Source organism: Scyliorhinus torazame, chromosome 17, assembly GCF_047496885.1.
Source record: "Scyliorhinus torazame isolate Kashiwa2021f chromosome 17, sScyTor2.1, whole genome shotgun sequence".
Taxonomy (NCBI): Eukaryota; Metazoa; Chordata; class Chondrichthyes; order Carcharhiniformes; family Scyliorhinidae; genus Scyliorhinus; species Scyliorhinus torazame.
In genome coordinates, this window is record NC_092723.1 from 10,215,394 (window position 1) to 10,242,577 (window position 27,184).

A 27,184-nucleotide genomic window follows, 5' to 3' on the forward strand; every position below is an offset into this window, starting at 1 on the left:
AGCCCAGCCCAAGGACAGTCTTAAGTTGCAGAGCAGGGATGTCGATTTCTCAGTTTCCTGGGGTGTGGCAACTCCAGAATAGTTCTGAGCCAGGTTTGGGAATATGGAGCCCTGGCTGTGCCACCTGGGTGCCAGTCTGGCACTGTCAACGTGCCCAGTTGACACTGTCAGCTGGCAGGGGCACTGCCAGAGTTCCAGGCTGGCACTGCCAAGGTGCCATATCATTTTTCCCATGCCGGGGATCGGGCCTGGGGGTGCTATGCGTGGATGCAATGGGGTGGGGGGGGGCCCCGAGGACCCTCTTATGGATGAGGTGGGCATTGGTGGGTTCAGGGATCGCGGCGGAGGGAGTCGTGAGATTAGGACGCCACTTAAAAATCTTGATCTCTGTGGTGAACATCATTAGTGGTATATTATATGTATTACGGCACTGCTCGTATATTAGAGGTACAATGGTAAATTCCTGCCTGCTGGCTCCGCCCAGTAGGCGGGGTATAAATGTGTGTGCTCACCGGTGCTGCAGCCATTCTGGTTCCAGCTACAGGAGGCACAACATCTTGCTCACTAAAGCCTCAATTGTTCCACCATTCTCGTCTCGTGGTAATTGACGGTGCATCAATCTCTCCCTGCACTGAGGTGTTACGGCGAGCAGTGCTCCACAGTGCACAAAACGGGGCTAAGAGCAGCCTCGTCGGGGAGTTCTGGGATGCACCGGCGAACAGCCGGCTGAATGCGCTCATCCCGGGCCTCTGTTCCGATTTGTGTAGGTCACGTCCATTGTGCTGCACCAATGCGATAGGCATTTGAGACTCACCAAGAGTTGATCGAGAGGCTTCCTCACAGCTTCCTATCTGCAAGGAGTCATCATTCCAGTATTAAAGACAGGCAGGTAAAACCGTCAAAAGGAACCAGGAGCAACTCAACAGACGAGAAGAGAAAGGGATAAACCCAAAACAATCCAGTCGTGAGAGAGAGAGACAATCCTATCGAGGGAAGTAAACAATAAAGAGAGGGAAAAGAGGACCAGATCGAGATCCAGATCAGAGAGCAAAGCAGAGAAGGGGTAATTGTCCAAAGAGATGGCAATCAACAGAGATCGTGCACACTCCAAAAGGTAGACTCAGAAGGAACGGGAGAAACCTTGGATTCATTCCTCAAAGAGATTTATCCACCATACATTTGCAAGATCCAGATGCTGAGTGGCAAACCGACAATGCGCCAAATACTGCAAGTCTTCCTAAAGACCAACCAAGTCAAAGAAAAGAAGAATCACTAGCTTTCGGAGCGCAGCTCCTTCTTCAGGTGAGGAAGCTCTGTTCCTCATTCACCTGAGGAAGGAGCAGTTCTCCGAAAGCTAGCAATTCGAAACCAACCTGTTGGACTTTAACCTGGTGTTGCAAGACTTCTTACTGTGCCCACCCCAGTCCAACACCGGCATCTCCTCATCCTAGTCAGTGACCACCACATCGCTTGAATGAATGAATAAAAATAATTGGATCATTATGAATTAAGTTGACCTGACAGCTACCACTTGTGCATAGGCTTGGGGAAGTTGTGCAAATGGTTTTCATCTTCCTTATGATGGTGGGACTGGCAGAATAATTTTGCGTTCTGGAAATTGGGTGTTGGGTACAAATTTGGAACATAATTGCGCAGGTGCTCAGCTGCTACATTGTCAGTGCTCACCACAATGGTTTCCCAATCTTCCTACAGCAAGACAGTTGAATGCCACACATTATCCCCCAGCATCACTTCCATACTTCAGTTCCAGTTTGCGGAATAACGTTATTGACTGTTGCAGCACAAGAGCATCTTAATCATTCCAACAGCCCCTACATGTTAGATGTAGTAATCCAGGAGGCACAAAGAGGAAAGCTCAACAGGTTTATTTTACCCCAAAAGGTAAAGTCGCTGCTGTGGCGTACAACACAAATGTCCCAGCACAGGACTATCAGAATTCCTGGTCCGGGTCTGGGAGCCATAGTGAAATCATGGTTGTAATTCACCGACTGACCACCAGGAGTCTCATTAGTATATAAGGGAATGTTAGAGTCAGGTGACCTCAGACTGACTGGAGAGCTGGAAGAGAGAGGTTGCTTGTGCATATTGTTTTTTTTTAAATATATTTATTAAAGTTTTTTAACACAATTTTTCTCCCTTACAAACAATAACCCCCCCCTCCCGTAACAAAAAAAAATCGCGCAGGGCAAGATATATACATAGCAAAATGATATATTTACACAGCTTTGTACACTGGCCCTCACCCGTACGTGCCAGTTTCCCCAACCCTTCATGTTATCTCTTGCTCATCCACCCTCCCAGGCAGTCCCCCCTCTCCCCCCCCCCCTCCCAGGACGTCCCCCCCTCCCCGCCCAAGGTTGCTGCTGCTGCTGACCGACCTTCCTCTAACGCTCCGCGAGATAGTCTAGGATCGGTTGCCACCACCTGTAAAACCCCTGCGCAGACCCTCCCAAGGCGAACTTAATCCTCTCCAACTTTATGAACCTGGCCATATCGTTTATCCAGGCCTCCACGCTGGGGGGCTTTGCCTCCTTCCACATTAGCCAGATCCTTCGCCGGGCTACTAGGGACGCAAAGGCCAGAACGCCTCCTGCACTCCGGTTCGTCCACTACTCCAAATATTGCTAGCCCCCAGCTTGGCTTGACCCGGACTTTCACCACCTGAGATATTGCTCCCGCCACTCCTCTCCAGAACCCCTCCAGTGCCGGGCATGACCAAAACATATGGACATGGTTCGCCAGGCTCCCTGAGCACCTTCCACATCTGTCCTCTACCCCAAAGAACCTACTCAACCTCGCCCCCGTCAAGTGCGCTCTGTGGACCACCTTAAATTGTATCAGGCTGAGCCTGGCATACGAGGAGGAGGAATTAACCCTACCTAGGGCATCAGCCCACAGACCTTCCTCGATCTCCTCCCCCAGCTCCTCCTCCCATTTACCCTTCAACTCTTCTACCAGCGCTTCCCCCTCTTCTTTCAACTCCTGGTGTATTTCTGACACCTTGCCCCCCTCCCCCCGCTAGACCCCTGTCTAGCTTTTTTGCTGCCCCCATGTCACTCCCGTAAGTCAGCTGACGCCTGCTGACCCCGGCTTCCCCCGCTGTCCCATTGACCTCCCCGCGTGGGAGTCTCCCAATCCATATGCATTCCTTCGTTCCCCTTCCCGCCTTTCTTCCCGCGTGCGGGAAAACACCCCGCGCTTTCCAAAGCCCGCACCGCCCCCTCTGGCGCAGCTCCTGTCGCGGCCTTGTCTCTCTCCCCCAGCCCATGTAACATTTCCTGCGTGTGATTGACCCCCTATATACAACAACCATCACACTTCAAACCTCAAACATCACCCCTACCCTCACAAACCCTCAGTTAGAGTCCAACTTTTCGGCTTGTACAAAGGTCCACGCCTCTTCAGGCGTTTGGAAGTAATAATGTTGGCCCTTGTATGTGACCCACAGTCGCGCTGGCTGCAGCAGTCCGAATTTCACTTCTTTCCGGTACAACGCCGCTTTGGCCCGGTTGAAACCCGCTCTCCGCTTTGCAACCTCCGTGCTCCAGTCCGGGTATATTCGGATCTCTGCATTGTCCCACTTGCTGCTCCGCTCCTTCTTGGCCCATCTCAGGACCCACTCTCTGCCCGTGAACCGGTGGAACCTCACCACCATCGCCCTTGGCGGCTCATTTGCCTGGGGCTTCTTCGCCAGCACCCGATGTGCCCCGTCCAACTCCAGCGGCCTCGAAGGGGCCTTCGTGCCCATCATCGCCTCGAGCATCGTGCTCGTGTATGCCCCGGCATCAGCCCCCTCCACTCCTTCAGGGAGACCCAGGATCCGCAGATTCTTTCTCCTCGACCTGTTCGCCAGGTCTTCGAGTCTTCCTGCCCACCTCTTGTGTAGCGCCTCGTTCTGCTCCACTCTCACCGCCAGGCCCATGAGCTCGTCCTCGTTCTGACTGATTCTTTTATGTACCTCCTGGATCTTAGCTTCGTGCTTGTGCATATTGTTAATCATCTGTTGTTTTGTATATAGTTGACCCACAGTTAATGTTAATAAATCGTTTAAAGCTTTAGCTACAAGTGTTCTTGTAATATAAATCAGGCCATCCGACAAGAACATTACAGGAGCAACATTTAAAGGGCCAGCCTCCACCCGCTACTACAAGAACTCGTACTCTACGTGCCCCACAAGGAGAATGATTAGTGATCCCCTGTGGACTTCCAGTGGCGCGATGCGAGGGAAAGACATAGAATTTACAGTGCAGAAGGAGGCCATTCGGCTCATCGAGTGTGCACCGGCTCTTGGAAAGAGCGCCCTTCCCAAGGTCAACACCTCCACCCTATCCCCATAACCCAGTAACCCCACCCAACACTAAGGGCAATTTTGGACACTAAGGGCAATTTATCATGGCCAATCCACCTAATCTGCACATCTTTGGACTGTGGGAGGAAACCGGAGCACCCGGAGGAAACCCACGCACACACGGGGAGGATGTGCAGACTCCGCACAGACAGAGACACAAGTCGGAATCGAACCTGGGACCCTGGCGCTGTGAAGCAATTGTGCTATCCACAATGCTACCGCACATGCGCGAGTTTGCTCCCGCTCCCGGTGCCCCGGGTTTCTAACTGACCGAAAAAACCCAGGAAAGTACCTGGGTAGAGTTCACTCATCTTTGCGATGCCCAAGGGAGGCAAATCTGGAAAAGAACCGTCCCGAATCTCGACGGCAAACCCTGAGGCCTCCCACGGAGCAACTGGAGGTAAGATGGCGACAGCTGCTTTTTCTCCGGCCACTCCACTAACCAAGTACTCAGCAAGACTTTGGTTGTTGGGCTCGAGAAATAGCAACAATGCTTGACTTTGGATCTTAAAAGATGAATCGAGGAGGCCTTGGCCCCCATTCGTTTAGCTCTCGGGATCACCAGCTAGACCATCGAAGCACAAGGAGGCACAATCAAGGACATGGAGACTGCATTGTCTGACCACAGTGATAAGATCACCTCCTTGGAGTCAGACCTTGCTGCTGTGATCAAAGATAACAAGGTACTAATATCCAAGGCGGATGGCCTGGAGAACAGATCCAGAAGACAAAATGTTTAGGTTGCGGGGTTACAGGTGGGGATTGAAGGCCGCATCCCTACTCAGTATTTTTCAGACCTGTTCCACAAAATGGCGGGTGAGAACGTACTGCCATCCCCCCAAAAAAAATTAGACCAGGCCTACCATTCACTTGGCCAAGCCTCGCTCTGGAGATCCTCCTTGTGAAATGAAAATCGCTTATTGTCACAAGTAGGTTTCAAATAAAGATACTGTGAAAAGCCCCTAGTCGCCACATTCCGGCGCTTGTTCAGGGAGGCCGGTACGGGAATTGAACCTGCACTGCTTGGTCTGCTTTAAAAGCCAACTATTTAGCCCAGTGCTAAACCAGCCCCCTAGCAGTAATCGCAAGATTTCACAGCTTTAAGGAGATGGGATTGGTGCTTCAATGGGCAAGAGAGCACCGGGATTTTACATGGGAAGGCCACCCTATCAGATTACACCAGGACATGAGTCCAGACCTGGCTGAGAAAAGAACCGTCTTTAACAAAGTGAATTCTTCAGTTGGGAGTCTCCCTGCTGACAAGGTGTGTTAGTTAACGGGATCACCAGTGCTTGTAACGCTGGAGAATTATTGATGGTCTTGGGTCAGTGGTTTGCCACTAACTCTACCAGTTCGTTAAAGGTTTTTGAGTCCCGGAATACCGGGTACGTCAAACCCCTAATGATGCCAAACGTCGGGGCTCCATAAGCAGACAGAAGGTTTACCTCGTGTCCATTGTCACCTTCTATGATATTCGCACAAAGAAAAAGCACATTATTTCGCCGTACTGGGGCCAGTCCTGTACGCCCCCATCATAAGTCTCGCGTTTTCCGAATAGAGGCATTTGCCAGTTGACCTCGCTCTTTGCTCCTTACCGGAGTTTCAAAGGAGGCTGTCCAGAATCTTGTACTTGACTCCCGTCGCCAATGTAGTAATCCAGGAGACATGAAAAAGAATATTAAACAGGTTTATTTTTAACACAATAGATAAAGCTGCTGCCGTGGACACAGATGTCCCAGCTCGGGAATATAGGGATTCCCGGTCCGGGTCTGGGAGCAGCAGTTAAAGGGCTCACTAACGTGTCCCTGCTGGCCAGGCTTCCGCCCTCTACCACGGGAACCCTTACTCTACGAGCCTCACGGGGAGATCGGTTGTGATCACACCGTGGTCCTCAGGAGGATTAACATATCGGCCCACCTTCGTTTTATCTTTCCACGGGGATATGATCGCTGGGGGAAAATATTCAGTCAGCTGCTCCTGCACTGAAAAGCAACATGGGTATGACCAACCTGGGCTATTTTTGTCCCTTTTCATACATGTACTGGGAAAAAGTGGACGGTCTCCAAAATCTTCATTCACTTATAAAGTAATTATTAAGACTTCAAAAATCCTCTTGGTCAAGACGCAGGGCAGAGCTGGCTCCTGTCTGCTTCCACCAGGAGGGTTTCTGGGATTCGCGCCCGCTTCCCAGCTAAATCCTTTGTGCAGTGTCTCAATCTGGTGGAATGCCTTTTGACACATTCCTTCCTGAATCCAGGTTTCCTTCAGGTCTGCTGCAGTTGAGCCAAAGTGGATTGGTTGCATTGACTTCTGCAGCCTGCGAGCTGGCTGGATCACAATGCACTTTGGAAGGTTGTATCAGAGCTATTTGAGTTTCTGATGATTGTATCACCTCAGGCTCTTTGTGACTCACCCAGCACAGACAATGCTGACTTCAGCAAGTATTTTGCCATCTCATTCGAAATTGAATTTGCAGGGTTCATTTTTTAAGCAACTTGGATTTAGAAAGCGACGTTAGCATATGGAAACTTTTCAAAGGCAGAGGGAAACAATGATTGACCAGCTAACGTAGGTGCAATCAAAACTTGATTGGATTGGATTTGATTATTGTCACGTGTACTGAGGTACAGTGAAAAGTATTGTTCTGCATACAGTCCAGACCAGTGTTCTTCAAACTTTTTTTCCGGGGACCCATTTTTACCAACCGGCCAATCTTCACGACCCACGCCGGCCGACCTTCGCGACACACGGCGGCCGACCTTCACGACCCACGCCAGCCGACCTTCACGACCCCCCATTTTCTCTCGCCTTGTTTGCTGCTGATAAAAATGGAGTAAATGGTTTGGGGTCCCTTTGGCCCTCGTACTCGCTCCTCCAATGGAACCTGTTGGATGAAGGTGAAGCCTTCCGGTGTCGGAAAGTATGGAGTCTCCATCTGTCCAAAGTTCTGCATTTTTTTCCTGTAAAATGTAATCAAATAAATTATCATTATTTTCGGGGGTGATTCTCTCCCCCCCCCCCCCCCCCCCCCCCCCCCCCCGAACTTGTAAAAAAATATATATTTTTTTAAATGAATAAAATAAATGAAAAAAATTAAAATTAAATGAATAAAATAAATGGATACCCCCCCCCCCCGACTATAAAACAAAAAGCTGTGACCATTAAAAACAAATAGCGGCAGCACTGCGCTTGCGCGCCAGATCATCGGCGCAATGCGGTCGAGTTTTTTTTTTTACATGTTTGCGGCCATTTTAAAGGCCGCTTGCAGCCGGCGTTATTAAAAGCCGGCTCCTGCGCGGGGATTTGCGCGATCGGGAGCGCTGCGAAGGACGGCTCCACGACCCTCCCAACACCCGCCCACGACCCACCCGCGGGTCGCTCCCCCCACTTTGAAGAACACTGGTCCAGACAGATCATTCCATACGTGTAAAATACAACAGGCAAACATAAAATACACAATGTAAATACATAGACAGAGGCATCGGGTGAAGCATACGGAGTGTAGTACTACTCAGTAGAGAAGATGTGTGGAGAGAGCAGTTCAATCCATAAGAGGGTCATTCAGGAGTCTGGTAACAGAGGGGAAGAAGTTGTTTTTGAGTCTGTTCGTGCGTGTTCTTAGACTTTTGTATCTCCTGCCCGATGGAAGAAGTTGGAAGAGTGAGTAAACCGAGTGGGAGGGGTCTTTGATTATACTGCCCGCTTTCCCCAGGCAGCGGGAGGTGTAAACAGAGCCAATGGATGGGAGGCAGGTTCGTGTGATGGACTGGGCGGTGTTCATGACTCTCTGTAGTTTCTTCAATGGTCTTGAAGGAGATTCTTAAATGAGGAGAGTGAGGAGGTGAAGAGGGAACTCCAGAGTGTTGTGTTGGGCGCTCTGGATCCGTGGAACACATACAGGCCACCAACACTTAAAATAGTGCAACACTATTTTATTAAGTCAGAAATTGTTTAACATACTTTCACTGTGGGTTAACACGATATTAGATTGAACTAAAGATCTATGCCTTGTCCTAACCAGTCTATGCACTCAGCACATGGTGAAGATTTGTGCTGCAGGCTGTGAGCTCTGTCCTACTAGGAAGCTGCAGCTCGAATGAGCGGGAACTCTGATGGCCCCTGTCTTTATAGTGTGTGTGCTCTAACTGGTGATTGGCTGCGGTAGTATGTGTGTTGATTGGTCCCACTGTGTGTCCATCAATGTGTGTGTCTGCACCATGATATACTGCTGTATATTATGACAAAGAGCACAGGGTCTAACTAATCGCACACTAAGAATGAGCCGGATCACTTTATTTCAATGGTGGACATACAGATCACTAAGACCCCCAAACTGTAAAACATTGTGCAAAAGCGCAAGTTCCTCGAGTTGTTCTCTAACATTACCCGTGCTCTACAACTGTAAACTGTAATAGTCTAGGTGAGAAAGCGCGAGGTGCAATCAGTGTCAATTAAATCATGAACATGAGAACAGGGGGAACATCCAAATCTAGTAACTTTGAGTATATTTGTCATCTTAATGGTTCAATCTGTAAGGTGTACATAAACACCCCTTCTTGTTTTGCAGCTTCGCTTCCCTCTGAATGTAGTCATGGCCAACCTGTGGTTGTTTTCTTCGCTTGTCGGCAGGTAGGTAATGAGTAAGAAATGGCACTAATCTCTCAGTATATTGACCTCATTGTAGTTCAGCGAAAGGTTAAGTTCTACTCACCTGACGAGCAATGACCTGGTAAAAGCCAGCGTCTGGACATTGGATTGGGCTGGGTTAACATGCTCTGACAATAAGGTTTGGGGATTTTTAACTTTCCTTTTATTGATCCTGAGGATTGTTCAGCTGGTTTCAGAATCCGAGATTGAAGTGGCCTGGCCACATAGAGAGGGAGGGAGGGAATGTGGTGCGGTGAGTGATGGAGATGAGACTGCCAGGAAGGAAGAGGAGAAGAAGGCCTAAGACCAGATGGAAGGATGTGGTGGTGAGAGACTGAAGCACAACAGGATTGGAAGAGGTGACATACAGCAGGAGGTGGAGAAGCAGCGTGAACTGGGAGACATTGAAAGTAGAAACAGGGTATTTAGCCCAGCTGGTACGCAGCCGGTGTTAATCCTCCGCACGAACATCCTTCCAATCCGCATCAACTAACCCTACCAACATAATATTTATTTCTTTTTCACATATTGCCAGTTAAATGCATCAAAAATGCTGTTAAATTTATATTTTATACGATATGGGTTTTTTTACACTTTTTTTCTCCAATTGAAGGTCATAAGAGAGCAGAGAACCTCCCCTTTCAGGCCTAACAGGCGGTAGCTTCCTGCTGAATGACCCCCACTCGGACCTGGCCCGACACTTACCAAGTCCATTTCACATTGCGTCCGGTGTACAGAGGACTTGATTCCATTAGGCTAGCCTGGAGTCAGAGTCCAGAGAAACAGTGCACTTAAAACCTTGTGCCAAACCACAACAACATCTTCCACCTCGTCAAACACCACCTGCCATATCTGTGGCCGGGTCTGCGGACTATTCAACCACTGCAGGACCCACCCTCCCCGGAGTGGAAGCAAGTCATCCTCAATGCTGAGGAACCGCCCGAGAGAGAAGATAAGGTCCGGGGGGGGGGGGGGGGGGGGGGGGGGCAGGTACTCCTGAAGGATGTCTGGTCAGGTGAGATCCTGGGTTGAGAAAGATGTCCACTGAAGAGAGAGGTTGAATAGAATGGGCCGATATTCTCTGGAGTTTCGAAGAGTGAGAGGTGATCTCAGTGAAGCAGATAAGATTCAAAATGCAGTCGACAGGTCAGTGCTGAGAGAGTGTTTCCCTCTGGAGAGTCTAGAACCAAGAGACAGTCTCAGGGTGAGGGGTCAGCAATTTAGGAATGAGATGAGGAGGAATTTCTTCACCAGAGGGTTGTGAATGTTTGCAATTCTCTACCTCGGAGGGCTGTGGGAAACTCAGTCGTTGAACAAATTCAAGACTAAATGGATTGATTTTGGGACACTGATGGAATAGAGTGCTTGGCATTATCCTTACAGGGCACTTCAGAGAATCGCCTTAATTTATTTCAATAGTTCTTCAGGAAACATAGGCTTGGATGTTGGGAGTTGTTTCCCAAGAATTCTGCCAGCTGTAATAATGTAACATAGGGAGCTGTTCTACATTGTTACAGGGTGAACTGTGTGCAAAGGAAGGAGCAGTGCTCCGAAAGCTAGTGACATCGAAACAAACCTGTTGGACTTTAACCTGGTGTTGTAAGACTTCTTACTGTGTTCAAAGTGTCAAACCAAAAGTGTGATTGTCACCTTCAGGAACTTGTTGCTGATTATAATTCAGGTTAAAAGATTTTAAACAAAATCTCAGTCGCCCAGCAGTTGGCACTATTGTTTCACAGCGCCAGGGTCCCAGGCTCGATTCCCGGTTTGGGTCACTGTCTGTGCGGAGTCTGCACGTTCTCCCCGTGTCTGCGTGGGTTTCCTCCGGGTGCTCCGGTTTCCTCCCACAAGTCCCGAAAAACGTGCTTGTTAGGTGAATTGGACATTTTGAACTCTCCTTCGGTGTACCCGAACAGGCACCGGAATGTGGCGACTAGGGGCTTTTCACAGTAACTTCATTGCAGTGTTAATGTAAGCCTACTTGTGACAATAAAGATTATTATTAGAAACAAACAATAGCCCTGAAATTACACTGTGGGATCCACTGTTTGATGGGTGAACACGTTTATTTTAAGCAGATTACTGTCTGCTAAAATAAGAGATAAATGAGCTTCGGGTAAACATATGAAGCACTGTACTCCAATGTTTTACAGAATAATAATAAGTAATTATTCTTGCCTTTAGCATAACAAAATGAACACTCGGATAGTGCAGGAACTGGTGTAAAAATGGAGCCAGGATTTTATTAAACACTGGAGCAGTTTCCAGGGGCTCAACATCAACTCTTGCTCCAACCTATTACTATGTCCTTCTGAGGTGCTGCAATGGATTTAGTAGTTTATACTTCTTACTTGCTTCCCTGGTAGATGGATGGAGCTAGAGCTCACACAACAGAAAGCAAAAACAAACATGTTTTTTTATTTTCTGTCTCGTGGTTACAGGATGATGGAGAAGGAACCAAGTACTAACGCCATTGTCCGGACAACCACTGCGGTGACAGAGTTCCATGCTGGAGTTAAGGTAAAAAGTTAAGTCTCATTGCACAAAATCAAGAGGCTGGCTTGATCGCGTTCAGCGCGGGAGCGGAGAATGGCCGTTTCCCCGGAAATCAGGTCCGGTGCCGCTGAACCGGAGAATCGCTCGGGAACCGCACGCGGGCGATCTATGCGGCGCGGATAGGGGGCCATTGACAGAGGCCCACCCCCGCGATTCTCCGCGCAAAAATGGCCGAGTTCCCGACGGCGAGGTTCTAACCACATATCGGCCGTCAGGAACCGCGGGTGAGTCTGCAGCCTCCCTGGTGCGGGGTGGGGGGATTGATCACTGGGGGAGGCGGGGGGCTCTCATGGACGGCCAGGGCAGCGATCGGGCGGCACGGACCCACAGGCACCAGCGATCTCGGGCGAGCCAACATTTTTGATGACGGTCCACGGCGCGAGACCGCCATGTCCCACGGGGCGGCCTCCACCATGCGCATGCGCGGGACTCCCGATCGGATGTGCTGGGCCCCCTTTCCACAGCCAGAACTGCGAGGAGCACTCCGGGGCCCTGCCAGCCCGCTGCAGGTTGGAGAATCGCTCAGGATTTTCTGAAGGAAAGTCCAGAGTGAAACACCGGCGTTTTTACGCTGGCGCGGGGACATAGCCCCATTGTTGGAGAATCCAGCCCAGGGTCTTAACTTTTAAAAGTGTTTTCCAGGAAATGTATGTATTCGGCTTGGGTCACATTCACTACGGGCTTCATGCAAATGCTTTTTAAAGGTGACAAGACACACAGTCATTTCATTTGCTTTTAATTTATATGAAGAATTTGCCAATTCTAAAGTTTAATGGCCGAACGATGGTCACGATCAATTAATCAGCAGTTATACCCAGCGAGAGCAGAACAAGATGCTGGGCTATTATTGATCTTACATAGTTTTTTTTTTACTGGGAAGATTATTTGTAAGATTTTGACTGTCTGCAGAACCATTTAAATGTCTCAATTTGATGCCCTTTTGGAGAATTGATTGAAATCTACATTATGCACTGCAGGAACTCACCAAGGCTCCTTAGACAACACCTTCCAAACCCACAACCTCTACCACCCAAAAAGACAAGGGCAGTGGACACATGGGAACCTCGCCTCCTGGAGGTTCCCCTCCAAGCCACTCACCATCCTGACTTGCAAATATGTCGCCATTCCTTCGCTGTCACTGGGTCAAAATCCTGGATCTCCCTCCCTAACAGCACTGTGGGTGTACCTACACCATAGGGACTGCAGCAGTTCAGGACGTCACCTCATCACCTTCTCAAGGGCGAGTAGGGTTACCAATAAATGCTGGCCGAGCCAGAGAAGCCCATATCCCACAAAACTAATTTTTTTAAAATTCCCCCCTCTTCCCCTTGTGTTGACGTGTGTTTCTCGAGACACTGAATCCCCTCCACTACCCGACCCCAGTCATCACCCAGCAGCTCCCAAGTGTAACTCCACTTTAAACTGCCTGGTGTCCATGTTCCTCCCCCACCCCTCACCTCCCCACCCCCTCACCCTCCCCACACCCTCACCTCCCCCACCCCTCACCTCCCCACCCCCTCACTTCCGCCAACCCCTCACCTCCCCACCCCCTCACCTCCCCCAACCCCTCACCTCCCCAACCCCTCACCTCCCCAACCCCTCACCTCCCCAACCCCCACCTCCCCCACCCCCTCACCTCCCCCACCCCCTCACCTCCCCCACCCCCTCACCTCTCCCACCCCCTCCCCCACCCCCTCACCTCTCCACCCCCTCATCTCCCCCACCACTCACCTCCCCCACCCCCTCACCTCCACCCCCTCACCTCTCCCGCCCCCTCACCTCTCCCACCCCCTCACCTCTCCCACCCCCTCACCTCTCCCACCCCCTCACCTCTCCCACCCCCTCACCTCTCCCACCCCCTCACCTCTCCCACCCCCTCAACTCTCCCACCCCCTCACCTCTCCCACCCCTCACCTCTCCCACCCCCTCACCTCTCCCTCCCCCTCCCCTCCCCCTCCCCTCCCCACCCCTTCACCTCTCCCACCCTCTCACCTCTCCCACCCCTCACCTCCCCCACCCCCTCACCACCCCCACCCCCTCACCTCCCCCACCCCCTCACCTCCCCCACCCCTCACCTCCCCACCCCTCACCTCCCCACCCTTCACCTCCCCACCCCTCACCTCCCCACCCCTCACCTCCCCCACCCCTCACCTCCCCCACCCCTCACCTCCCCCACCCCCTCACCTCTCCCACCCCCTCACCTCTACCTCCCCCCCCACCCCCTCATCTCCCCCACCCCCTCATCTCCCCCACCCCGTCACCTCCCCCATCCCCTCACCTTCACCACCAAGACCTCACCTCTCCCACCCCCTCACCTCTCCCACCCCCTCACCCCTCCCACCCCCTCACCTCTCCCTCCCCTCCCCACCCCCTCACCTCTCCCACCTCCTCACCTCTCCCACCTCCTCACCTCTCCCACCCCCTCACCTCTCCCACCCCCTCACCCCTCCCACCCCCTCACCTCTCCCTCCCCTCCCCACCCCCTCACCTCTCCCACCTCCTCACCATCCTGGATTCCGGCCCAAACCCTCCTAACTTAATGCAGGGAACAGACTGGAGGCAGTTGGGATAAACATGTTCCTAAAATTTATGGGATAGAACTTTGTGCTCTATGTACTTTCACTGACCTCTTTAATATTCCATTGGACAAGCCCCAAGATCTTGCATTGAGTGCTGACTCACTGTGTCTCTTTAGATAGAGTCAGGCTGGCTCCTATCGGAAGATAAGTGGGACAAAAGAACAGAAAGGTTTTGATGTGGTCTCATAGATCTCAGGAGAGGAATTTTTCAGGTTTCGGGACCCTCTCCCAATTGACCTTGTTTTTGCCTCTCTCAGGTGTCCACATGGTACCTGGGGGTGAGGAAGGAAGATCCACTTTTTCATTAAAAAGCTTTAGTTTTATTCTCAGTTCAGGGAAATTGGGGATGGGCCCAGCTAGCGATGCCTGCATCCTAATGGACAAATAACAAATATTAGAAACTGTTGAGTCAGGGCTCTTTCTCACCTTTTCTGTCTCCCCCTCTCTCCCTCTCTCTCACCTTCTCTCTCTCCCTTGCCCTCTATGTCGCTCTCTACCCCTCTCTTTCTCTCCCTTTCTCTTGCTCTCTCTTTTTCTCTCTCTCTCTCTACCTCTCACTCTCGCTCCCTCTTCCACTCCCTCTCTCTTCTCTCTCTCTCCCTCTCTCTCTTTCACTCTCCCTCTCTCTCCCACTGCCTCTCTCCCCCTCTCGCCCCCTCTCTCTCTCCCTCTGTCTCTCCCTCTCTCACTCACTCCCTCTCTCCCCCTTTCTCTCTCCCTCTCTCTTGCACTCTCCCTCTCCCTCTCTCTCTCTCTCCCTCTCTCACTCACTCCCTCTCTCTCCCCCCTCTCTCTCCCTCTCTCTCCCTCTCTCTCCCTCTCTCTCCCTCTCTCTCCCTCTCTTCCTCTCCCTCTCTCTCCCTCTCTTCCTCTCTCTCCCGCTCCCTCTCCCTCCCTCTCTTCCTCTCTCTCCCTCTCCCTCCCTCTCTCGCTCTCTCCCTCTCTATATCTCCCCCTTCCCTCTCTCCTCCTGTCCATCTCTATATCTCTCCCTCTCTCTCTCTCTCTCTCTGTCCTAGCTTCCTCCAGCAACGTCAGGTATGAGGATCTGACCTGAGACTTGATGCGGAGACACCACATTATAGCCGTGCAGGGAATCATGTGCCTGACAGGAAGATGAGCAGCCCTGGAGCAAGTGTCGGAGGAGATTAATGACACAGGTATCAGTTGTTTGTGTCGGAGGCACTGCAGAGAGTCCAAACAGAATTAAGGTTCTAGCTGGATATAGCCTGGGAGGTTTAATCAGGTGGCAATCCCCAAGCCTTCCTCTCTGTATATCTCCGAGCAACCTGGCCACACTGGCACAAGCATTGTTCCCATTTCCAATACCGCTATTACTAATAGAGGAAATATTAACAAAATATGTAACGCAAAATATTTTTTTTAAAAATCATTTTGAGACTGTTGACCTGGTTTGATTACTGCAATATCCAAGAGCTGTAATGGTGCATATGCTCACTCGATCAGTATTGTCAGCATTTCAAGGGACGTCATGTGGCACAGTGGTTAGCACTGCTACCAACGCTGCTGAGGACCCGGGTTCGAATCCCGGCTCGGGGTCACTGTCCATGTGGAGTTTGCACATTCTCCCCGTGTCTGCAAGGGTTTCACCCCCACAACCCAAAAAATGTGGTGGTTAGGTGGATTGGCCACGCTAAATTGCCCCTTATTTGCTGGTATTTTAGCTTTCCAGCATAATAATAATAATCACAGGCGCCGGAATGTGGTGACTAGGGGCTTTTCACAGTAACTTCATTTGAAGCCTACTTGTGACAATAAGCGATTTTCATTTCATTTCATTCAAGTAGGCTTCAATGAAGTTACTTTGAAAAGCCCCTAGTCGCTGTGGTAGTCACCACTGTTGTATTGTATATACTGCACACGAGGGTATTATGGTAAGGCCCCTGTACTACAGGTACGGGGGTAGATCCCTGCCTGCTGGCTCCGCCCAGTAGGCGGAGTATAAATGTGTGGACTCTCCGAACTGCAGCCATTTTGGCAGCAACTGCGGGAGGCTCCACATCTCTGTGTAATAAAGCCTCGATTACTCTCTACTCTCGTCTCGTCGTAATTGATAGTGCATCAGTCGCCATATTCCGGCATCTGTTCGGGGAGGTTGGAACGGGAATTGAACCCACGCTGCTGGCCTTGTTCTGCATTGCAAGCCAGCTGTTTAGCGCACTGTGCTAAACCAGCCCCTACACTGTAGTCTTTTACCTTTGAATAAGTTTCAATTCTTGGGCACAACAGGACAATCCGAGAGTTTTGGCAATCTTAGACAGAGGATGGATCCGAGACCTTACGGCAGTGATTAAAAAATATGAATTAAAAAATCAGAATGTTATTTTGTCGAGCATAAAGGGAGAACACGGACTTTTTAAAAAAATGTTCCTCCTCCCACATTTTCAATCCCCTTAAGTGACAGCTCGGCTGAGAGACCAGTGTTGAATGTTTATGGAAAGAATTGCTCACAAAGAGTGTAGCTAAGCTTTGTCGCAAGAGAGGTATCTGGTTGCTGTCGGAGGATACCATTCACTGGAATTGTTAACATCAGATTATTGTTTAGCTGTAGATTAGAAGATCTATGAACCGTGTTCATCACTGAATTGTGAGCTTCACCGAGCATTCAGCCAAGGTGTCTGTAAGGCAGTGAAATCATTCAGATACCATTCAACCCATAAACACAATGAGGTGTTGACTTGACTGCCGTAAGGTCTCGGATCCCTCCTCTGTCTAAGATTGCCAAAACTCTAGGATTGTCCTGCTGTGACTTGTTGACTTGTTACAAAATCCAACTGACAGATAAACTTCAGGTTTTGATAGCAGATTGGCAATATTCCACATTCTATTGTGCAGAGCTCCACAAAGGGATTTGTTCAAACATGCAGCTGTTATCAGCTTCGAATCAACACATGACACCAATTCCAGTGCTTTCCCTGGCTCTCATCCTCTCTCTCACTCTCTCTCTCAGCCCTCTCTCTCTCTCTGTCATCTCTCTAACTCTCTCTGAGTCATCTCTCTCATCCTCTCTCTCACTCTCTCTCAGTCCTCTCTCTCTCTCTGTCATCTCTCTCACTCTCTCTCAGTCCCCTCTCTCACTCTCTCTCAGTCCCCTCTCTCACTCTCTCTCAGTCCTCTCTCTCACTCTCTCTCAGTCCTCTCTCTCTCTCTCTCTCTCTGTCATCTCTCTAACTCTCTCTGAGTCATCTCTCTCATCCTCTCTCTCACTCTCTCTCAGTCCTCTCTCTCACTCTCTCTCAGTCCTCTCTCTCTCTCTGTCATCTCTCTCACTCTCTCTCAGTCCTCTCACTCTCTCTCAGTCCTCTCTCTCACTCTCTCTCAGTCCCCTCTCTCACTCTCTCTCAGTCCTCTCACTCACTCCTCTCTCTCACTCTCTCTCAGTCCTCTCTTTCATTCTCTCTCAGTCCTCTCTCACACTCTCTCTCAGTCCTCTCTCTCACTCTCTCTCAGTCCTCTCTCTCACTCTCTCTCAGTCCCCTCTCTCACTCTCTCTCAGTCCTCTCACTCTCTCTCTCTCAGTCCTCTCACTCTCTCTCAGTCCTCTCTCTCACTCTCTCTCAGTCCTCTCTTTCATTCTCTCTCAGTCCTCTCTCTCACTCTCTCTGTCCTCTCTCTCAGTCCTCTCTCTCACTCTCTCTCAGTCCTCTCTCTCACTCTCTCTCAGTCCCCTCTCTCACTCTCTCTCAGTCCTCTCTCTCACTCTCTCTCAGTCCCCTCTCTCACTCTCTCTCAGTCCTCTCACTCACTCCTCTCTCGCACTCTCTCTCAGCCCTCTCTCTCACTCTCCTCTCTCACTCTCACTTGGTTCTCGCTCACACTCTCTCTGTTCTCTCTCTCACTCTCTCAGTCCCCTCTCTCAGTCCTCTCTCTCACTCTCACTCACTCCTCTCTCGCACTCTCTCTCAGCCCTCTCTCTCACTCTCTCTCAGTCCTCTCACTCTCACTTGGTTCTCGCTCACACTCTCTCTGTTCTCTCTCTCACTCTCTCAATCCGCTCTCTCACTCTCTCTCAATCCTCTCTCTCACTCTCTCTCAGTCCTCTCTCTCACTCTCTCTCAGTCCCCTCTCTCACTCTCTCTCAGTCCTCTCACTCACTCCTCTCTCGCACTCTCTCTCAGCCCTCTCTCTCACTCTCCTCTCTCACTCTCACTTGGTTCTCGCTCACACTCTCTCTGTTCTCTCTCTCACTCTCTCAATCCGCTCTCTCACTCTCTCTCAATCCTCTCTCTCACTCTCACTGCCTCCCTCTTTTGCGATCAAACATTCTCGTTCCTGCTCTCTCTCATTATTCACGCTCACTATCTCTTCTCCCCTTGGCTAACTCATTGCTCTCCCTCATTGGCCTCAACTGGGACACTGGTCTGGATTTTCCGGCCTTACCCACCGGTGAGATCTTCTGGTCCTGTTGAAGTCAACCCCCTCCACGGGTTCCCCGGCAGCGGGACGGGTGAGACATGCCAATTGCCATTGGCTTTAGCGGGTACTGGGAGATCCCAACGGCAAGTCACCTTCATTGGAGGGGCGGGAAAATCCCGGCATTGTGTCCAACTCTGGGTTTAGCAGCTTAGGAAGTATGTGAGGCTTCAGAGAGGATGCAGAGAATGGTTCCAGGGTTAAGAGGCACATTAGTTTGGTCGAAAGGCTGGAGAAGCTGGGTCCTCCTCACACAAGAGAAGGTTAAGAGTAGATTAGATCTTGAGACTGGATAGAGAAAAACTCTTTCCATTGGCTCAGGAACCAGAGAACAGATTTCAAACAATTGGTAAAATAACCAATGGGATTCTGAGTGTCTCCGGGCTGCAATTTTCTCCTGCCCTGAAGCTTTTGGGTACCAGACCATTGATGTCAAAGCATCACCTGAGTATTCATTTGTGTATTAGCCATTCGACTGCAGGATTCACTCAATCAGTAATCAGAAACTTGATTGTGTAATAGGCTACCCTATTCTCCAGCCCGGCATCGAGGCCCGTTATTACATAGTCAGAATCATGCAAATTGGAATGTTAATTCGGCAAAGACATGTCGGCCTGGATTCTCCATCACCCGCAGCATCAGGGTACCTGACGTGGCGGAGAATCCCGTGTTGGGGAAAAATGGGATCGGCGTCAATGCCCCGATCGCCTGCTTGCGGCAGCACGAGGCTGATGGCCAATCCATTGCCAGCGGGAAGATGCAAATGGGTCAAAATGGCCAAGGGGGTATACGTATTTAACGTAGGTGCCCCCAAAATCAATTGGATTCCCTCCCCCCACCCCACATTGCTAATCCAGCCCCCCATCGGACCCCCTCATCAGTCCCCCCCATCAGACTCCCCTAAGAGCACCCCCATTAGAGACCCCCCCATGAGAGACTCCCCCACCAGAAACTTCCAAAATCCCCCCCCCGCATATCCGAGGACCCTCTAGCACAGATTACCCCCCATCTGATGGGTTAAATATTGCATGCCCCAGGGTTTGGGGGGGTTGGGTATGTTCCCCATTTGAGCGTTCCCCCAAAATAGGGTGGGAGCCCATCCCACCAGCTTTCCGCCTGCACCCAAGCTCTCCCACAATACGTGTGGGATACACCAAATTCGGCAACCCCTCTGCCATATTTAAGCAAATAATTGAAAGTTAATTAGACTTGTTATCAACCCATAATACACTGTCCACGTCATAAAACATTTGGCAGGACGGCACGGTGGCACAGTGGTTAGCACTGCTGCCTCACGGCGCTGAAAACCCGGGTTCGATCCTGGCCCCGGGTCAATGTCCATGTGGAGTTTGCACATTCTCCCTGTGTCTGCGTGGGTTTCACCCCCACAACCCAAAAAAGAGGTTCAGGGTAGGTGAATTGGCCACACTAAATTGCCACTTAATGGAAAAAGAAATAATTGGACACTCCAAATTAAAATAAAACATTTGGCGTAGGCAACGGGGTAGAAGTGGGAGAAGCCTGACTTTTTAACTTAACTGTTTAAAGGGAAGGAAGGGGCTGATCACTCTTTGGTAGCTGCCCTTTGGCGATCGTGGGGTGCCCCCCCCCCCACGGGTTGATCACTCTCCTCTTCCTCCCTACCCGCTCCCTCCCTTACAACCCAAAGCTCCTTCCGCCCCGCCCCATGTCCCTAGTTCAAGTTCAACTGTGTGATCGAGGTGACTGAAGAGCAAAGTCTCTAAGGGGACCCTTCACCCACGCCGCCCCCCCCCCCTATTGGGGCCTGCCTTAAGCAATGGGTTGCTGCTGCCACTAAATCCTTAAGCACAAACTTTCAAATGGTCTTTGAATGATCCCAGCAATCATAGAGGTATTTGGAGGGGTTGGAAAACGGGAGATCTCAGACGGACCTCGCCAAATCGCAAAGCAGTATCGGACAGACGCAGGAGGCAACATATTGTGCATGCCGGAAATCTGGATTAAAAACAGAAAATGCTGGGAAAACCCCGACAGGTCTGGGCAGAGCCAGGGAAAGGTCATCGAGCTGAAACATTGGGCGGATTTCTCCGTCCCGCCGCGTCAGATTTCTGTTTCAGCACGCCGGCGGGATTCCCCATTTCGCCGGCTGGTCGTGGGGCAACCCCAAAACGGAGCATCCCGACGGTGCAGAATCCAGCCCGTTACCTCCGTCCTTCTCTCTCCACAGGTGCTACCAGACCTGCTGAGTGTTTCCAGTATTTTCTGTATTCATTGGGGGCTGTGTCACATCTATCCCCCATTAAACTGCACACTGGATACTGAATTCCAGTAACTACAACCGAGCTGATGCCGCGGCTGAAGGTGGGATCCCGCCAGCCTCGGTCAGGTGGACCTTTATTCCCATCAAATACAGAAAGGACGAGAATTTAATTCCCCAGCTCCGTTCCCTTACTGTGAACAAGAACAGCTGACGGTTTGGAAGAAATGCCCTTTTGTAGGTCCCTGGTTTTCAGTACTTTAGGTAAATGGTCACTGAAGAGTTGATGTTGGCGCTCGACGTTCCCTGTCTCCTCTGTTTCAATTATTTTCTGTTTTTCTTCTGTTCAGGAAAACGTGATTGCTCCTTTCGCCAGGGCGACTGTGAATTTCCGTCTCCATCCAGCGCACACACCAGAAGAGGTATTCCCGATATTAATTGAGGGGGGGGGGGCGGGGGGGTGACTCTGAATGGGAACTCCTGCCTGAATTTTCATTCAGCTGCAGAAATGGGATTGGAGGACAGTTTTCACGGCACAAGAATTAGCGGGGAGCATCTCAGCTACCTGCATGCTGGAAACAGGTAGTCAATTAAGCCCAGCACAGGGCCTCTTCAGGCCACTCTGCAAACATAGAATATCAAACATACAGTGCAGGAGGAGGCCATTCGGCCCATCGAGTCTGCACCTACCCACTTAATCCCTCACTTCCACCCTATCCCCGTCACCCAATAACCCCTCCTAACCTTTTTTGGTCATGAAGGGCAATTTATCATGGTCAATCCACCTAACCTGCACGTCTTTGGACTGTGTGAGGAAACCGGAGCACCCGGAGGAAACCCACGCAGACACAGGGAGAACGTGCAGACTCCACACAGACAGTGACCCAGCGGGGAATCGAACCTGGGACCCTGGAGCTGTGAAGCCACAGTGCTATCCACTTGTGCTCCCATGCTGCCCAACTGAAAGGCAGCCACGGGGTTGGGGTGGAAGATGTTTGGCAGAGAGGGGCAGCACACCACTAACCTAAGGAGCTCTGCCCCACTCTGCGCTCGCCATGGCACAGGGCCACTCCATGATGATGTGCCACTGCAGACCCTCAGTGATTTATAAAAGTTGTCAAAGCTCTTCAGACAGCGCCTCCATGTTGAGGTACCCACTCTTTTACCCGCCTACGTCAACAGCTTCCACCTCCCACGGTGGGGCTGACGATCGCTCAGTGCTGGGGGGCCTCCTATTGGCCCTCAAGCCTCAAGACCCCGTCCGCCATCCTCAATTGGTCATAGCTCACTCAAGCCGCCACTTAATTGGTCACTTTCTCCAAAACCGCCCACTGGGACCCAGCCGGCATGCATGGGTTCCCAGCCACATTTCCTTCCAACAGGATCAGGAGCCACAGCAACAATCCAGCCCCTTATGCCAACCAAGCAAATGCCGCCAACTGCCGATTATTATTGCTAATGCTAATAAACACATGCCAACATTCCTGCCAATGTGAGTCCTCCTTGACGGTTGCCCAAGTCACTTAATGATGACCATACCATAATGAGGTCCGAAAAGAGTGTGATGTCCCTTTGTGAATGGGGTTTGGTGCTTCAAAGTCTTTCCAACGCATCGCTGTAGAAACAACAGAATGAATGATAATGTTTCCATTACAGCCATATATCTACCATGTGTCAGTCTGACTCAATGATGCCCCAGCTCCCTCCGAGGCAGAAGGTTGTTGGATCAAAACTCCCTCCAGCTGCATGGATCTCAGTTTCCAGTCTAACACTTCAGTGCAATAGTGAGGATGGGCTGCACTGTCAGAGGAACTGTTTCTGGATGAAACATTAAGCCGGGTCCCTCCCACTTGTCTGTTCAAGTGAATGTGCGCCACTATTTGAAGAGCTGGGGAGTTCTCCTGTTGTCTTGGCCAACATTTACCCCTGAGCCAACAATCGGCAAAACAGATGAACTGGACTTTCATCTCACTCATGTTTGTGGGGCTTTCCTGTGTGCAGATTGGCTGCTCCTTCCTGATCATAGAATTTCATAGAATCCCTACAATGCAGAAGGAGGCCACTCGGCCCGTCAAGTCTGCACCGACCCCGCTGAGGACCCGGGTTCGATCCCAGCCCCGGGTCACTGTCTGTGTGGAGTTTGCACATTCTCCCCGTGTCTGGGTGGGTCTCACCCCCAGAACCCAAAGATGTGCAGGTTAGGTGGATTGGCCACGCTAAATTGCCCCTTAATTGGAAAAAGGTAGCGTGGCCAATCCACCTAACCAGTGCAATATCCACCTATTCCAATTGGAATTGCAAGGATCAGCCTCAGTAGTGAAGCCTCCTCCCCGACATGGGGCTGAATTTTCTGGCCTTTCCCACTGGTGGGCTGTCCTGCCGATGGAAACAACCACCACCACCACCGTGGCAGTGTCATCAGCAGTGCAGCCGGACAACAACATAAAACGCTGTTGATATCAGCAAAACCGGACGTCCCGGAGCCGGACAATTGTGGACCACCATGCTCCTTAAAAACTCTCAATGTGTTTGGTGCCTTCCCGAATGAACGTCTATTTTGCCGTCACAGTTTCCATGAGCAAGGGTTAATGTGTGACTGCCCAAACACGCAGCGCACTGACATGAAGATGAAATGAAATGAATGAAAAATGAAAATGAAAATTGCTTATTGTCACAAGTAGGCTTCAAAATGAAGTTACTGTGAAAAGCCCCTAGTCGCCACATTCCGGCGCCTGTTCGGGGAGGCTGGTACGGGAATTGAACCGTGCTGCTGGCCTGCCTTGGTCTGCTTTCAAAGCCAGCGATTTAGCCCTGTGCTAAACAGCCTCTGCATATGCATGCTGCATATTGTACACACAGCACAGAATAATATTAGCTTAATGGACATTATCAGGTGCAAATGAGAAGGTTGAAATTCTCTAATGAGAAACAGAGGAGCTTCTGCTTTGTAATTAACTACTCCCTAATGAAATTGCAACAACCTGCAGCTTTGAGATATGCAATTTCTGAGACTATATTAATGCCGGCAGATCATTAATTATGATGGAAAGGACACTTGTTTCACATCAACAGAGGAATCACATCTCTGATGCTAATTTGTTTGTTTGTTTGTTGCTCCTCTCTCTGGTCCGTTTCATTGGTTGTGAATCTATGGAATTCCTTGCCCAGTGAAGCAGTAGAGGCTCCTTCATTAAATGTTTTTAAGATAAAGATAGATAGTTTTTTGAAGAATAAAGGGATTAAGGGTTATGGTGTTCGGGCCGGAAAGTGGAGCTGAGTCCACAAAAGATCAGCCATGATCTCATTGAATGGCGGAGCAGGCTCGAGGGGCCAGATGGCCTACTCCTGCTCCTAGTTCTTATGTTGTTAACACATTGCTGGCTGGGCAGCTGGTCCGTGAGGCCTGAGGTGTGGCGACCCTCCGGTTAAATCACCACCAGTCAGCTCTCCCCCTCAGGGGAAAGCAGCCTACGGTCATCTGGGACATTGGCGAGTTTACCTTTTACATTTTTAGGTTCTGATGTTCCCTGAAGTAACTTGTGACTCACTCCAGGTAGCAGCGAACAAACAGCCCACGTGTTGCTTTATTTGCACTGAATGCTGGTGCCACTCCCATATTTTTTTTTACTGACTCTTTAACCTCCTCCCCACACTGACCCTGTCCTCTAGCACCTCGCGTTGATGTTGGAGTCCCAATCTGGGGGGGTTTATTCACGGGAATATAGAAATGGCTGGATTGGTAAAGTTCTTCCATTTCACCTTCCACCATCCTGGATAATGGAGTCATTGATTCAACCTGACGATCGATCTCTATCAAATATTCTAAATGACTAGAGGAACTCTCCAATGGTGGAAAGCCATCGGTCCAATGTCACCCTTTGCCTGCCGAGCGCGCTATACATCTCCTCACTGTTGGAGTGAATGCAACAAGTTGAGGTCCACGAGGGCCTATCACAAAATGTTTTCCCATTGGTTATCAATGAAAGTGAATGTACCATCCAACTTTCTTTCCAGCTTCTCCGTCAAGTTAAAAATATTATTTCTGATGAGCGAGTGAAGATTGACGTTCTCAAAAACAGCCCCTCACTCCCGTTGAGTTCTTATGATGACAACTCATTTGGGTATCAGGTCATCAAAGTAACAATTGGAAATATTTTCCCTGAAGTAGCTATTGCTCCAGGTAAGAGACATTCCTGAACCCAAAGGTTTGTTTTTGCATTTAAATTAAAACGAGTATAATGAGTAGATAAGGTGAGAGATATTGACCTGCTAGTTCTCCCATCTCCTGATGATACTAAGTGGTTTCCTTGGCAGCAGCTAGATATACTACAAAGATCACAACCGGGCAAATATGTCATTGCTAATCATTGCACTCTGGACTTGAGATTAAAGTGTTTTTGGAGCTTACACTGGTGCCTCATAGTCGCATGTTATTGTAGAAATGTAACCCTTGGCAAGCGTGGGAAAATGGCACAACTGGTTGAGGTGAAGCCTGATCAAAGTTCAGTCCAGTCCGTAAATATTGTGGGTTGAGTGAGTTTGTATGAGATACTGGGCGGAATTTTCCAACCATTGCAGTGCTGGATATGGGGAGAAAGGTAGTGCAAAACCCTCTGAATGAAACAACGCTCTGTACAATTTCGACGTGCTGCCGAAGATCTCACAAAGAAGCTTCGGAGAGGGGGGGGGGGGGCGCAAGACAGGTGGTGGGAAGGTGGGGGAGCGAGGGGATGCCTATACAGCCAGCAAACTGGGACTCAGAGCTTGGAGGGTGCCATATTTAAAGGGCGCCCCAGTTCTCAAAGTGAAGTTAAAGACTCCGCCCACCCCCCACCTCACCACCACCTCCGGACATCGGGACCCCAGCAGACAAGGGGAACAACCCTAACCCTCCAACACAGTGAGCCAACCTCCACCCCCACCCCCACCACTCAACGGCCAGTTCAGCACCCCTCACTACCACACAAACATCAGGGTGACCTAATCCCCACACTCCATCTTCGCCAGCATCGGGGCACCCCTCCCTCCCCCTCCCCACTCGAGGTCTCCATACCACCACCATGCAGGCACATCTCCCCACCATCACCCTGCCCATATAAGGGAGACTGGGATTCCCTGGTGGCCCTGCTCCTTGGCAGTGCCAACCCCACAATGCAAGGGGACAGTGTCAGTGTGCCAGGAACCTGGGGGCGACATTGTCCGACCCCCCGCCGGGTCGGAGAATCGCCGGGGGCTGGCGTGAATCCCGCCCCCGCCGGTTGCCGAAATCTCCGGCACCGGATATTCGGCGGGGGCGGGAATCGCGCCGCGCCGGTTGGCGGGCTCCCCCGCTCGATTCTCCGGCCCGGATGGGCCGAAGTCCCGCCGATAAATTGCCTGTCCCGCCGGCGTAAATTAAATCACCTACCTTACCGGCGGGACCAGGCGGCGTGGGCGGGCTCCGGGGTCCTGGGGGGGGCGCGGGACGATCTGACCCTGGGGGGTGCCCCCACGGTGGCCTGGCCCGCGATCGGGGCCCACCGATCCGCGGGCGGGCCTGTGCCGTGGGGGCACTCTTTCCCTTCCACCTCCGCCACGGTCTCCACCATGGCGGAGGTGGAAGAGACTCCCTCCGCTGCGCATGCGTGGGAAACTGTCAGGTTTCGCCACTGTCAGGGCGAAATTCTCCGGAAACGGCGCGCTGTCCGCCGACTAGCGCCCAAAACGGCGCCAATCAGACGGGAGACCGGAATGGAGACCGTGGCGGAGGCGGAAGTAGAGGAGTTGTCAGTCACAGAGGAGTTAATAACCAGGTGGCACAGATTTCATGGGCGGAATTCTCCGCAATCGGCGCAATGTCCGCCGACCGGCGCCAAAAACGGCGCGAATCAGTCTGGCATCGCACCGCCCCAAAGGTGCGGAAGTCTCCGCATCTTGAGGGGCCGAGCCCTCACCTTGAGGGGCTAGGCCAGCGCCGGACTGATTTCCACCCCGCCAGCTGGCGGGAAAGGCCTTTGGTGCCCCGCCAGCTGGCGCGGAAATGACTTTGCCGGGCGGCGCATGCGCGGGAGCGTCAGCGGCCGCTCACGGCATCCCCGCGCATGCGCAGTGGAGGGAGTCTCTTCCGCCTCCGCCATGGTGGAGACCATGGCGAAGGCGGAAGGAAAAGAGTGCCCCCGCGGCACAGGCCCGCCCGCGGATCGGTGGGCCCCGATCGCGGGCCAGGCCACCGTGGGGGCACCCCCCGGGGCCAGATCGCCCCGCGCCCCCCCCAGGACCCCGGAGCCCGCCCGCGCCGCCGTGTCCCGTCGGTAAGAGAGGTGCTTTAATCCACGGCGGTGGGACAGGCATTCCAGCAGCGGCACTTCGGTCCATGCGGGC

At 51.3% G+C, this 27,184-nt stretch overlaps 1 protein-coding gene across 3 annotated transcripts in view; it reads left to right on the forward strand.

Annotated features, from left to right (window-relative positions):
• Window positions 1–27,184, forward strand: part of LOC140393703 (N-fatty-acyl-amino acid synthase/hydrolase PM20D1-like) — a 96,212-nt gene that overhangs the window by 61,196 nt on the left and 7,832 nt on the right. For all 3 annotated transcript variants that reach the window (XM_072480001.1, XM_072480002.1, XM_072480000.1), the window contains 4 exons: window positions 8,937–8,998; window positions 11,458–11,536; window positions 21,175–21,246; window positions 24,839–25,004. In XM_072480001.1, the coding sequence (XP_072336102.1) occupies window positions 8,937–8,998; window positions 11,458–11,536; window positions 21,175–21,246; window positions 24,839–25,004 (379 nt within the window). The remainder of the gene's footprint in view (window positions 1–8,936; window positions 8,999–11,457; window positions 11,537–21,174; window positions 21,247–24,838; window positions 25,005–27,184) is intronic.